At 34.3% G+C, this 15,476-nt stretch overlaps 1 protein-coding gene across 2 annotated transcripts in view; it reads left to right on the top strand.

Annotated features, from left to right (window-relative positions):
* Positions 1–15,476, top strand: part of MED13L (mediator complex subunit 13L) — a 282,380-nt gene that overhangs the window by 30,040 nt on the left and 236,864 nt on the right. For both annotated transcript variants that reach the window (XM_059408507.1, XM_059408506.1), the window contains exon 2: positions 3,868–4,105. In XM_059408507.1, coding sequence (XP_059264490.1) covers positions 3,868–4,105 — 238 coding nt within the window. The remainder of the gene's footprint in view (positions 1–3,867; positions 4,106–15,476) is intronic.

Here is a 15,476-nt window from a genome sequence, read left to right as displayed (position 1 = left end):
ATCTCTGGTCTACCAGAGTAGTAACCCTATCACTGGAGATTGTGAGATGAGGCAGATTGGGAATTTCCTAGTGCGCTCGTGTTAGTCCCTGTTGATCACAGCTACCTTTTCTATACACTGTCCTAAAATCCTGCTCAGGATTGATATTAAGGTAATTGTTCTGTAGTTTGAGAAGTCTTTCTTTTACCTGTTTCTTGAAAATTCAAATCTTCTGGCAGCTCCCCTATTTCTACTGATCATTCTAAGGCATATAATTAAGGGTTCAATCTCATTTACAAGTTGCCTTTGTGAGTGGGATGTAATTAGCCTGGGCCAGGAGACTTGAACTCATTTATAGAATCTAGGTCAACCATATCACTTTACAGGTCAGGAAGCTACGGTCCCTGAGATGGAGTAGATTTCCTAATGTCATATAGGTAAATAGTTGAAAAACCAGGACTCGAATCTAGATCTTTTGATCTCCAGCCAGTGTTCTTTCCATGATACTACACCCTAAGTTCATTCATATCAAGGCCTGTAACTTTTACTGTTTGGTAATCACTGAATATAGTTTTAACTCTGAGGGGGAGACACTGCAAGTATATACTGTTCTGTGTGGTCATGTGGGTTCTGATTGCATTGGGTCAGTGCAAATAAATGATTTCCACTGGAGGAATTTATCAGCTCATTTCTTATGTATTGTGCCTAAAGAATAGCACATTAAGAATCAATATAAATTTTCTTTAAATACATTCCTGCTGTTAGAAAGTGCATTTATCCTGATTCTGTTACAATCTATTTAATTCCAACCATTCTGAACTGACTATAGTGGCTTTCTCTTTAGGCCAGGGGAGTCTCTGCCAGTTAAGTTCAATTTTCTGAGGACCGTGACTACCTGTACAGCAGATGCCAGCCATTGATGAGAATATTTCCTTCTAGCCTTTCTTGCTATTATTAGAATTGTTGTTTTCTTGGTTTGTTATACATATCCTCTAAAAATTAGCTTGTGTAGATTAGTCTTATAGTGGTAACATGTTCACATAATTATCTATGTGAAATTAAAAAAAAGTCTTCTATTCATGGGATGGTGTGTGGGCACTCTTGTACTAGTTTTCTTAATACCTCAGGAAGACTAAAGAAAGATTCATGAACTTTCTTAAATTAGAAAGTATGGCCATGAGCTCTTGCCATTGCTAAATTGAGTAGATGACAGTTTCTTTGTACTATTTTATAATCCTCTAGGACTAATTTTTACCATTAGCCTTATGAAGCAGCATGGTAGAGTGGGAAAGAATTTATGCTCTAAATTCAGTTATGCTTTAAATCAAGTTATATTTGGGTTCTGCCATTTGCTGCCTGTGTAGTTATGGCAGAATTATTTAACCTGAGTCCTAATTTCTTCAGCTGTCTGTTTGTGAAGATTAGAAATTACATGTGGTGATACTAGTATATTGTTTAATGTTAGAAATTACACAGTGTGAAGACCCTACTGTGGTGCTTGTTATTAATAAATAGGTGATGACTCTGTGGTGATGGTTGTGGTTATTATTATATATATGTGCATATTGTTTTTGTTCCTTGTATATTTTAATTTCATCCTTTTGATTTTATATTTTAAAAACCATGTAATTTTATTTTATTTATTTATTTATTTATTTTTTAAAGATTTTATTTATTTATTTGACAGAGAGAGATCACAGTAGACAGAGAGGCAGGCAGAGAGAGAGAGAGAGAGGGAAGCAGGCTCCCTGCTGAGCAGAGAGCCCGATGCGGGACTCGATCCCAGAACCCTGAGATCATGACCTGAGCCGAAGGCAGCGGCTTAACCCACTGAGCCACCCAGGCACCCAAAAACCATGTAATTTTAAATTTAAATATAATTGTGGATTGTTTGTCTTTGGCAGAGAGAAATACTGTGTTTTGGGATAACTTGTCTCTAGAAATATTTTAAAGGGTTGCTTCCCAATTTTGAAATCATTAGAAAAAGAATTTTAAATCTTGGAGATTTATACTTTTGTCAGAAATTCGTCCATAGAAGTTTGTGTGGAATTGCTTTTCTCTCTCTTTTTTTTTTTTTTAGAGATTTTATTTATTTATTTGACAGAGATCACAAGTAGGCAGAGAGGCAGGCAGAGAGAGAGGGGGAAGCAGGTTCCCTGCTGAGCAGAGAGCCCGATGTGGGGGTCTATCCCAGGATCTTGGGATCATGACCTGAGCCGAAGGCAGAGGCTTAACCCACTGAGCCACCCAGGCGCCCCATGGAATTGCTTTTTAGCTCTAAATGTGATCATGGTATATGGGGACATATATTAGTCTAAGTGAATATACATCCATAATAGGGATTTTTTTTGGACAGTATTTCAGTATCATTAAATTGTCTTTGCTCTTACCAAACAATAATTCCAAGTTTAAAGCTAAGTCTTTAACATTAACTTTATGCTTAGTTATCTCTGTCAGGCTTAAATAGTGGTCCATTTTTAGATTTTCCAGTGAAGACTGGTATAATGATATTTAATTTTAGCTTTAAGGTAAAAGAACTAAATTGTTTTAAAATAATTGGACATTCTCCAGTTTTTCCAGCTGAATTAGTTATGAACTGATTAAGTTTGTAGGCTTGTTGTTACGTCACTTGCATCTGTGTTCTGTCACTTGCTAGAACAACTCCATAAAAAATACGGAGCAGGTGGCCATGGCTTCCCTTTATCACTGAGACCAGAGAAGCACCAATAGGAAGTTAGTGCAAGTGCTAGGATTAGGAAACCATTCTTTTGAATCAAAGCCAAATATTTTGTTTGCTGGACCATGTGGAGTGTTATAGGTGAAAGTATTCTAGTGAGTAAATTGCCATTCATAGATTTCTTGGGGGACTGTCTCACCTAATATTTAAATCTCTGATAGTTCTTAATTTTCTAAACTTTTACATATGGTTATCACAAAAATCACAGTAGTGATTTATATTTATTGGTATCTTTTATCTCTCCTCCCTTCAGCCCCCCCCACCCCCACCCCCTGGTCCATGAACACACAACACTAGTTTAGGTGAATATAAGAAAAGTTAGTCTCCTACTTAACTTTTCTGATTTCAGCTGCCCCCTTTTAGCTTTTTATTTAGTTTGCTTCTTTGACATTTGACATTTATTTAAAAATTGAAGTTAAGCTTTTTGTTTAAAACACATACATACACACACACACACACACTGCTTTCATTTGAAGAAATAAAGGAACTTGTCTGAGAAAAATGCAAAAAGGATATGAAAAAAGAGAAATTGTACTATCATTACTAGTAATGATAGCTATATCATTTATACTTTTTGCCTGGGTGGCTTAGTGGGTTAAGCCTCTGCCTTCGGCTCAGGTCATGATCTCAGGGTCCTGGGATGGAGCCCCGCATCGGGCTCTCAGCTCAGCAAGGAGCCTGCTTCCCCCCCCCGCCCCCTGCCTGCGTCTCTGCTTACTTGTGATCTCTGTCCGTCAAATAAATAAATAAAATCTTAAACAAAAAAAACAAATGTAGGTAATGGAATAAAGATCCAGGTTCTGTTCTCAGCTGGTTTCGTGTCGGTGTTTTAAAATGTGTTTAGAAAACAAAAGACAAAACTACAGTAGGGAATTGTTCTTAGAAGCAAAGTTTCTTTCTGTCATCTGTTTGTTGTAATTTGGTATTTAATATAAAGAGCTGTGTAGAAATCTTGATATGAAGAAGTGATTTTTTTTCTCCCTTTTAAAATCAGGAGGACTGACGAAATTATTCAGTGAGAGAAATTTTATCTGAAGTAATATAAATAGTTATTTTAGCAAATTTGCTTGTCTGAATGGGAGCTTGTTCTTAGTATTCTGTGATTAAGAAGAAATACCAAAACCCTTGTAATTTTCTTGTTTTTTTTCCAGGCTGAACTCACGGGAATCAAATGGCGTAGGTACAATTTTGGAGGGCACGGGGACTGTGGACCCATAATTTCAGCCCCAGCCCAAGATGACCCAATCCTGTTAAGTTTCATCCGTTGTCTGCAAGCCAACTTGCTGTGTGTATGGCGTCGTGATGTCAAACCAGATTGCAAAGAATTATGGATATTCTGGTGGGGAGACGAACCCAACCTAGTAGGTGTAATACATCATGAGCTGCAGGGTAAGCTTTTTGTTTTTTTTCTTAAAAACTGTTATCATCATATATATTTCTTAATAGTAGTAAATTTCGAAAAATATTTATTAAGACTTGCTGAGAAAAATCCAATTGTTTAATGTGTGTGTCTCTCAAAAGGAAGGTCTTCACTCTTACCCCTCTTCTTTCTGTGCCCTCCCTTCCCCCCCAGATCTCTTGTTCTTTCCCAGTCATGCTAGGAACCAGAACCTGTGAACCACTGTTTCTAAAGGAAATATTGTGTCTTCTAGATGTTTTGAGGGTGGAATCAAGGCAAGATCCGCTGTTTTAAAGTGATAGTGAATTGTGAGTAATTAGCAAGTCAGTGAAATGAACAGAATTGTTTTTTCTTGGATTGTGGCTGTTGTGGTTCATTACCAGCTGAACTCTGATGGAAGATTATAAAGTGATAATAGAAAGTTAGTACAAGCCTTACTGGACAAAATTATGAGATGACATTGGATAGTATTCTGAAGAAAGATTAATATAAAGAATCTGGTATAATTTTGATATGGCAAGTTTTCCTTTGTTTTGTTTCTGCATTTTATATAATTAGGTGATTTCAGAAACTACTTGGTCCAGTGTTGCCTAATTTTTAACCTCAGATTACATCTGATATCTGGAAACTTTGAATTAATATAAGAGTTTCATTATTCTAAGTTACTTTTTGTATTTACCACAGATTTATAACCATTGGAAACGTTATTAATATTCTTGAATGCTCAAAATTTTTTACTTCTTTACCTAAATGTTTCCATCTAGCATGCTAAAGAACTTTTCTAAATCAAGATTAATTACAATCCTTAGGGTAGTACATTAATCTTCCTGACCTAAGTCTCCTAGAGCCAACTTTTATTATGTCCAAACTACTCTGTATTTTGTTAGTGTGTGATTGAAAAAGTTCAGATAGCATTTGAAATGTTTTGTTAGTTGATATATTTAGTATTCTTTTTTTTAAAGGAAGGAGTAAAACTAACTTTATATTTGAGGGCCTATTCTAAGGTGTTTGAATTTGCCTAAAGGATTTCCTGCCAACTTTTGCTTGATATATTCCTAGCTTTCCTTTGCAGCTGTTTTAAAAAAATCTGTGATATCCCGGGCCACAACAGCCAGAGGGCAGTAAACCTCAGTGGACTAATTAGCTGTTTACCTTATAGTCCATTTGTCTGTTCAACACAAACCTTGCTTTCCTTACTTTGTAGAATATTTGGTTTATAAATATAAGAACCCTGTCTGGGTAAGATTGCTTACTTAGCTGGTTAATCAGCAGACTATCAGAACTTACGTACATATCAAAGCATATTTCATGTAGTTAGCAGGGAACTAAGGTAAAATTAGCTTAACTGCATCTGGATTCCATTTATCAGGGTTTTTATAATAAGATACCCCTAGAAGATAATTATAACATCTATGTTTGTCCATTTAAGTATCAAGACATATATTTTTGTTCTAAAATTTTTTTCGCAAGTAGTAGAGGAATAGAGCATTTTTGTTTGTTCATCCTTTATTTCTCATGATTCTGATTCTTAATCTCCTTCCATTTCTCTACTCCATATTGATACCATATGTTTTAACTTTTTGGTCTGGTCTTTATTTGTTAGCAGCACAAATTATCACTTTATAATAATGATGAAGCCAAACCCAAAGTACCTGTTGTATAAAGTTATTTGTCCATACCAACAAAGCACATAATCAGTGCTCTTAGAATTAAGTTACTGTGTTATTTCTCATGGACTTTGTTACCAAGTTAACAAAAAGATGAAGGCTATTTAAAATTTTTATAGTTGCTTTATTTATTTTTTTATAGTTGCTTTATATTTCATTGATGTATTAAGTATTTTTTTGGTAAAGAATAAGGAAAGATCGACTTTTTTTGAACTGTTTTTTACAAAACACAGAAATACTACATTTTAATTAGAAAATTAGGAAAACACAACTGTCAAGTGAAGAGAACAAAAATTCTGATGTCTAAAACAGTTTAAAAAAAAAAAAAGATTTTATTTATTTGACAGACCGAGATCACAAGTAGTAGGCAGAGAGGCAGACAGAGAGAGGAGGAAGCAGGTTTCCGGGGAGCAGAGAGCCCGATGTGGGACTTGATCCCAGAATTGTGGGATCATGACCTGAGCCGAAGGCAGAGGCTTTAACCCACTGAGCCACCCTGGTGCTCCTAAAACAGTTTTAATATTTGGTATTTTTATGTATAAATGGAATTGATGTTATACTGTTTTGTAACTCCATTTTTTTCATCTGACAATATATTGAGAATGATTTCTCAGGAGAATGATTATTTTTTATTTTTATTGAGTCTGAAAGCAGTATGCTGTTCTCTTGTGTGCCACCAGGAAAGTAATCCAGTGATGGAACAGTCATAACTTTGTTAAGTATGTCTGTTCTCTTTGATATGTTGAATTGGGGAAAGTTACTGGATTAAAGTAAAGCCTGTGAAGTGTCCAGTCCATACGTAAAAGTGGTTGGAAAAGGTAATTTTATATGGTTCAACCTAATATTAGAAAGTATTTGAACTTAATTAGAAAAGTGAATGGCATAAGGATAACTTTGTATGACAGGTAGAGTGATCATGAGAAAAAGATACAAAGAAATATTTTAATTGGTGGTCATAGTAAGTGAGGATATTTTGAAATCTGTTTTGATCTTTAATATATGTAAGAGTGATTTCATTTTAGGTAAAATAAATTTTAACAGAACCCTGTAAACATTAAGCGTGATGGTACCATTACTGTAACATTTTCTTTTTATAGGGACATTTTACTATTTCTTAAAATCCTTGGTAGTTCCCTTGTCTTTACAATGTACCCTAAATGGGATACTACTAAGAAGCCTCACTATAATACAACACCAAAGCAACCATCTTTGATTTAATGTGTAAAGTATTGTCATAGAAAGAGAACAATTCTACAGGATAGGCACACAGTTTAGTTTCAAGGTACTAGATTTTTTTTTTTTTTTTTGTTAATTGCTTGAAGTATCTATGAAATAGTCAGAGGGAGCACTTAAATACCTTTATAGTCTGTCCCTGTCACTTAGTTAAACACCTTTGGGCCCATGTCTGGAGAATTGCTATTTATCTTGCCTAGTATTTTGCTATTTATCTGGCATAGTAGTTCAGAGCATGGGGTGGGTTTGAGTCCCTGCTCAGTTGCTTGCTGGCTGTGTATCGTTGATTAACTAACTTGCCTCACTTTCCTCACTGTAAATTGGGTTATAAGGGTAAGAAAAGTTAAAAGTTCTTAGAATAACACAGAGAACAGTTCATCTAATTGTGACTGTTGCTGTTGCTACTACATTGACAACTCATTCAACAAAATTAAAACACCTTGACAGTTTTTAAATGATCTGTAGAACATTCAGTGCTTGCTAAAGTTCCTCAAATACTAACTTTTGGGGCCACCTGGATGGCTCAGTTGGTTAAGCATCTGCCTTCGGCTTAGGTCATGATCCCAGGGTCCCAGGATTGAGGCCCACATCAGTCTCCCTGCTTGGTGGGGAGCTTTCTTCTCTCACTCCTTCTCCCTCTGCCGTTCCCTCTGCTTATGCTTGCTCTGTCTCTGACAAATAAATAAATAAAAATCTTACAGTAAAAATACTAACTTTTAAAGTATTACACTTTTGGGTTGGAGTGATCAGATTTTTGAGTTTGAGTTTTAAAATTTGGGTAGAGTAAGAGAATAATAAAATGTCAGAGCAGCAAAGATATCCCTCCCTATACATATGACAATTGTGTAGACTTCTGCTATACATAGTTTCATGATAAACCTTAGATGGCATTATGAGGAGATCAGAACTTTAAAATGTGTCTGTTGGATCTCTGTAAGGTAGGTTTGTAACTTTGCTGGCTTCTCCACATAATGGTGTTGAAGCAGGGCACTGGCTGAACACAAACATGTGCCTGTCCTTCCTTGTGTCCATCCATGAATACCTATATCTGTGGGTCCAGTTACAGTGTTTGAATATAATTGCTACCCTTGAAATGTTGAGAGTCTAAAAGGGGTGTAAGACAAGCACAAGACAATATGTACAGTGCAGAGAGACACTGAAAGTCTGTGGGAGAGAAATGTACTAGATTGACTGCTTTCCCTATGGGCAGACATTCCGTTTTAGGACCAACGCACAAATGTTTTATAAACTTACAATAGGAACACTGACAGCCCTAGTGCCAAGGGTTGATAACCTTCTTGGTTTCTGGTCTGTTTGTTCAACTTCTAATGTTAGGCAAGAGCTGTGATCAGTCCTGGGTACGTAAAATGACTCCTTGTACTTGAGGAGCTAAATGAATCCATAATTATGCTACAATGAAGTAAGCTGTAACTGGTTAGGTTATAGGATTTTGCACAAGCATCAGATTCAGTCTTGGGAAACAGGATAGGGAGATGATGGGAAGCCCAGAGGCTTGAGGTGCATTTTATTGGATATGTAGGAGCTACCTAGGTTGTGATGGAACTTGTTCTTGTTAGAGGAAGTAGCCTGTACAAAGGTCCTGCTGGCAGTGAACAAATGGTGTGAAGAGCAGGTTTGTTTGGAGCTTAGGCTATTAGTAAAATAGTGAGGAGAGACCGAAAGACCGTGAAGGTGGGCCATAATGAGTGCACTGAAGTAAGGATGAGGAATTTGCACTGAATTTGATAGATTTTGAGGAATTGTTACAGGTTTCTGATCAGGAAAGTTTCAGACATGATTAGGAAGATAATATACAAGATGAGTATGAGCAGGAAGGCAATAATATTGTAATGAATTATTCTGAATTGAGCTATGAACTTAAACATTTCCTCAGTTTAAGGTACAGATTTATTTAAGTTAAAAAATACCAATGATTACATACTGAACTTTTTATTAATAGTCTTTGCCAATTTTATTTCATTATACCTTTGTTCGTTTTGCTTAACTAAATTCTTTTGCATTTTTTCAGTTTGAATTTTAGCGATTGATAAAATACACCAAACTGACTTTTCCAATTCCACCAAACGAAATTATTTTATGAACACAATCTTCTGGTCATTTGATTGGTTATTAGTAAGTGGTGGGAAAGATAAGCTTTCTTAAAACCCCAAAATGGTACAGTGGGCAAATACAGGCTTCTAGGAACTAAAGATGTCTTGACCCAAAGCATTAAGAGTCCCTGGTCCAGAAAGACAAGTATTATATATGGCCTAGTATGTGCTTAGTAATGCTTGTTGAATGAGTGAATGAATGAAGCCCATCTTACATATTTCTAACACAGCACAGTATTGTACTCTCAGAAGGTTAACTTAAAATAAATATGCTTAAAATGTTTAATAATTTGATATTGTGAGGAGATTGAAACCTAATTAAAAATAAGGTATAAAATATCCATTTTATTTTGTGTATGTTCTATAAAGAAACCAAGCTATAGATGTGCAGTCTATAATTTTAAAATTTATCTGTGCTATCTCTTTTCCTTTTGATTATTACAGGTAGACATCTGTCTACCTCTAAAAAATGCCCCATCGTGTTGGAAGCCTTGGGAATTGGCTCCACCGTCAGTGTAGAGGCAGAGTGGCCATTATTACCTTTTGTTGCATTTATAGTCATGAGTATTGGTTTTTTATTTTTCAGAGTGCTGCCACCTATGCCAGGAGGTATGGGCAATTGCAAAAAAGCATTAGACATTAGAGAACTAGGAAAGAGAGATCTTGTTTTCTAGTAGTGACGGGTGTAAGATAATTTACGACATGCTAATACTGTTGCATATACCACCGAACTGATTGCAAGCCTCTGGAAAGAGAAGTGCACATTTTGTAAGGATGCAGGAAGTCTGAGGGAAGAGAATGGAGAGCCAGTTTGCTAGTACTGTAATGTGTATATATAGATTATAATGTATATAATCTGAAATGATAGGATTGATATAACCTTTGTTTAGCTATCTCCAAGACAGAACCTAGTTCCCTCCTCAGCTTTTTTTGGGAAAAATATTGATGGGTATACACACACATAACCTTTTTTCTGGCTAAACCATTTTATAGGTAATTTCTAGACTTCATGAATCTTCACCCCTAAATACTTGATCATGTAACTTCTGTGAGAATGTAGGACATTTTCAATGATACTGATGTAATTTGTTCTCCTATCAAATTTTTCATATTCTGAATTTGTCTGTTTCCTCATGATAAGATTCAGGTTAAACATTTTTGACAAGAATATTGAGTAGGTGATGAGTATTTCTGTGCCATCCCATCAAAGGCACATGTCAATTTGTCTCAATATTGATCTTGCTAACGCTGATTACTTAGTGTCCACAGATTTTAAAGATACCCTTTTCTTTCTGTAATTATTAGGTAAATCAGGGGTGAATAGTCTTTTCCCTAGCCCAGTTTTCACTCTGGCTTGAGGAGAAACCTGACTTTGAGCTCTTAGAAACAACAGAGATCAAATGAAGACTACATTCCCAAGTAACAGGAAAGGAGAGGAACAGAGGAGAGGAGAAAGAAGAAAAACACGGGATATCTAACCAAGGCAGGTTATGACAGTGAAGTGAAGCTCTGTAAAGTGTTGATGTTGACTTTTCTAAAATCATAGTTAAGTATATAGGAATATACTATTATATCTAAGGTCTGTGAATTTTCAGTTGAATTTTGGTTTATGGTTATCTTTGACAAAATGAAATAATTTCAGTCAACACTGTGAATGGCTTTATTCTCAATTGAAAAAAATTACTTTTTGTGAAAGTAGTGAACCTTTTACATATAAAAATCACAGGGTGTGAAGTTATCTGTAGGCAGAATGTTCAGTTTCAGAATTTCTTCTTCTAAAGAGATTATCTGATCCCTGACTCTTTTCTCCTGGTTTTATATATATATTTTTCCCATTATTGGTGGTCAGTTTATGATTCACTGAAATTAATCTCTGATTAAATTAGAAAAGAATTCTTTTGGGGATTTATTGTTTGGATTTATTTATTTTTCAAGTATAAGATTCTGGTGAATTTTTCTGCAGCATTCTAGATTTGTAGTATTTTACCTATCAACATTTATATGGAGATTTTATTACATGGCGTTAATTCTTGAGATTAACAATGCATTGCTGAAAAGTAAATTTTACTCTAATTTTCATATTTGTTGTTATTATGTATATAGTAATAGAAGAATACATTTGTATTTTGTGAGAATAAGCACTTTTACTTAGTGGAAAATGATAGCTATTTCTAAATAGTTTATGAACTAAGTATTCCTAGTTCTCACTGGATCTAAATTATTCAACTCTTGTTAAAAAAATTTCTGACTTTTAAAATAATTACACTTTGTTTTGTTTTCTTATGTGTAGTTTTAAAAGAATTCCTTTTCTAAAGCATAAAATAGTAATAGTTTTCATTGATGATTATCCAAATGATTCCAGTGTGTATTTAACTGAAATAATAGATCTAACAGAAAGTCCTAAGTTTCTCATAAAAGAGAAAATGGAAATGGAAAACTTATTAATACTTTTGTAAACAACACATGTATATTGTAAAGTTATAGTACGATTAAGAATTCTTTCATATGAAGAATAGGAAAAGATCTAATGGATTAGATAGAATTATTAAGCTAGGCGTGCTTGCAATTGAGAGAACAAGCTAAAGTCTAACTGTGGAATGTAAATAAAATCGATGTGTTACCACAGGCAACTTACTGAACCGTGTAATTAGCTTTTTCTATGAAAAATGAGACATTTATACTGAGATTGTGGTGAAATAATATGTAAAAGGCTTATGTTCTAATGATATGAAAATTAAACAGTTGGTAAAAAATTATAATTTAAAGATTGCTGCTTCAGGGAAAAGTTTAATCAGTTGGTTTTTAGGGGGGATTTATGTTTTGGTAAGTAAAGGCATTACAATCTAATATTTTTGCATTGATACGAAGTCTCCTACTTGTATAAAGTAAATGAGTAAAACCCCCACTAATGAAGGGTTAAAGTCACCACTTGAACAAGTTGGATTGAAAATTAACCTGAAATTAGAGAAACCATTATTTAGTGTATTATAGTTTTTTCCCTCCTTTATATGCTCTTAACTGAGCACACACTAAAGATAAAGGGAAAATAAAAATAAAATAAAAATAGTTTCAGAGTCATAAAAACTAATTTTAGTGATGAATATATTGTGACTGATACAAAAGTATTTAGGCTAGTAATTTTAAGGATAGCTTATTTGATACCCACTCCCTTTGTTTATGTTGTACTTCAAAGTTTTATTCCTTAAAAGAAAATCGAAAGATTTAGAAGAGGTTCTTGTACATTAAAGTGGTATAAAGATTTATTGGCCCCATAATATAATTTCTTTGTTGTCTCTTTTTTTTAAGGGACGTTAATATAAGGACATGAATGTAGCAAATTGAGAAAAAGTTTAGCTATGAGTAGAATTTAATGGCCTAATTAATTCCAGAAAAAATTATATATTTGAACATTAAAATTGAATGAGGTAGAGATATAAAATTATCTATCTAGAGAACAACACCTTTGCTACAGAATTTATAAGCAAATACATTACTGACATGAATTTACCAGGAAATTCATTGCTGACCCATTCAGATTGCATCATGTCAGTTTCACTGTTTAGTATTTTACATAGGAGATGAAGTAAAAAGTCTCTCCAGTGAAATTGGGCTTTTCTAATAAGGAAGAAGGTGAGAATGGATCTCCTAGGTCATCACTGGGAGGATTCAGAGAATGTCCTCTTCCATATATGCTGTTGAAAATAGTATACGCATAAGGGAACTGGAGCTTAGAAAATGCCTGTGAGTGACTTCCTCATGTCACTTATTATGGTAGAATCCAGCCCCATATGTTGTACCTTTCAAAATCAAAATCATTATTTGGTTGCAGAGCTATATATAACATGAAACTATGTGATTGTGCCATATAAAATGAGTCAGTCAAGTTTCCCAAACCATTTTAAATAAAACCTACATAACTGTTCCAATTCTATTTATATCAACTCAGATCTATTTCCTGTACTTACAGAAAGAATGCTGGCTTGCATAATACTGGACAGAGGACCTATCTTTTTTGATTTAAATATTTTCTGTGACACGTGGCAAATGTTGGTTCCAGTAATGTCAGCTCATAAACATTTAGTGTAGGTCCTCTTAACTGAGCACACACTAAAGATAAAGGGAAAATAAAAATAAAATAAAAATAGTTTCAGAGTCATAAAAATTTGACATGAATATAAGCCATTTGAATATTTAGTTTATATGAGATTAGCATTTGTTGTTATAAAATATCTTAACTGAAGTAACTGAAACAGTTTTGTTTCTGTTGTCATTAAGAGGTGTTTTTCTCCCCTCTTCTTATAGATCTATTATCATAGATATGTATTTTGAAAAATCACAGTAAGAGAACATGTTAACTATTGGAGGAAGCAGGAGGTGGTTGCTGAGGCTACCATTTAATTATTCTGGACCTGTTCAAAATGTGGTAGACTAAACCAATTTATGCTGTGACTAACATTCATGAATAATTGTTTGAAAAAGTATTTACAAACGGTTTCTATTTTGTTTTGTTTTAGAATGTTTGAGCAAATGGCAGCTAGAACTTGGTGTAGTCTACTCAGCAATGTGTATCACTGGAAACTAAGCTTTTCTTTATGCTTTTAAAAGAATATTGTAATGGTGGAAATGATACATAAATGTGCTGCTTCTCCCCCATCCCAAAAGTTCCCAACAGTTTGGCAGTCTCTTTTAAGTATTAGAGAATTATGAAATTAGACTGTGTTGCTCTTATTTTGTGACTGATGCTGTCCTGGTACTACCTAAATTGATGCTCATTGAATATCATTATGGCTAGCAAGTGTTCGATAATTTCCGTTAAAGCTCCATCTGTGTAAATATTTTTGAACAATTTTCTCCAAGTACTGGGCCACATACCTATTTCTTATAAACCTGACATTGATAAAATGCACTCTTTGTATAATTGGGTCTTGTTTTGATACTGGCTCTTTCATATTGTGATTTGGCAGTGAGTTCAACAGAATAAGCATTATCCTCTTGAGGCCCATCTAGGATTGAACTAAAGGGCTTCTACAATACCCACATGATCATACAATTAGGTTTTTTTTTTTTTTTTAAATTTTTTAAAAAAATGCTGTGATAGTGTAACTGAATATGAGCTGGTTGCCAGGGTATTGTGGCAGAATAATACCCAGCAGTTTGTAGTTGATCATGCAGCAGAACTGGCTTGATTTAAAAAAAAAATTAAGAATAAGATAAAAATTGGATGAAGGCAAAGTATCTTTGTGTTGAAGACAAAGTATCTTTGTATAAAATGGTAAAGGGAAGGTTAAAGCATTCACAGATCTGTTATTGGAAACTTTGTCTTCCTACTTAATATAATATCTGCCATTTAAAAAAAAGATCTGTTATTGGAAACTTTGTCTTCCTACTTAATAAAATATCTGCCATTAAAAAAGTACTTTTGCTTATGGCTTTGCTACCCTTGGGGCAGATAAGACTTCTTGGTAATCTTGAAGGCTTACTTTCTGACACCATTAGGAAATACTCAAGTATCTGTAGAATGACTCCCTGAAACCGGAAGTATGAAGGACCTCATCAAGATGAGATTTCTTCATTAAGATTGTTTTGTTTTTTTCACAGGTAATCTTGGACTTATTTAAACATAAGCAAAAATTTAATGTTTGCTCTTTATAAGAGGGCATGTTATTTATATTGAAACATAGGTAGTCTGAATTAGAAAAATTCAGATACTCTCGGGTCAGTTGTAGGCACTATATTTTTAACTTATTTTAAAAATAGTGGATAGGACGTCTGCTTTGACATTCTTGGAAGAAAACTATATGCAACTCTGATTGTTTAGGGAGGAAATAACATTTGTTGACAGTGACTCTATTATGGAAAAATTTATCATGCCATTTACTGGTTTCATGAAGAGTATAACAAAGACGGGCTCTTGATTTGAATAGCAGACTTGGCTGGGACAATTATCCGCATTGCTAAAGGAAAGGCTTCATTAAGCAGAACTCAGTTAGCCAAAGCCCTCAAACACATTTGAATATATATCCCCTGGCCCCCAACCCATCCTTAGTAAGCAAGCAACCATTTTATAAAAAAAGGTTAAATGTCTTAACCATAGTATTATCTGTGATTAGTCCAGATATGCATAGATAGCATTCTGATTCCCAGTATGATTGAGGCAGTGAGCTAGAAGATCCTCAGGGGGCAAAAACATTTTGACGGAATGCCCTGAGGTCACTACTGATTCAGCTCAATTGCCCACACATTAAAATTTATAGTATTGTCTAATAGTGATAAAATAATATATGAGAAGATGTTTTAAAATCATTCTTTGAGCTTTATAAACATAAAGTGTTATCACTATTTAATCTTTA

Source organism: Mustela nigripes, chromosome 8, assembly GCF_022355385.1.
Source record: "Mustela nigripes isolate SB6536 chromosome 8, MUSNIG.SB6536, whole genome shotgun sequence".
NCBI lineage: Eukaryota > Metazoa > Chordata > Mammalia > Carnivora > Mustelidae > Mustela > Mustela nigripes.
The sequence above is the reverse complement of the archived record's forward strand: the minus strand, read 5'-3'. Positions and strand labels throughout refer to the sequence as shown.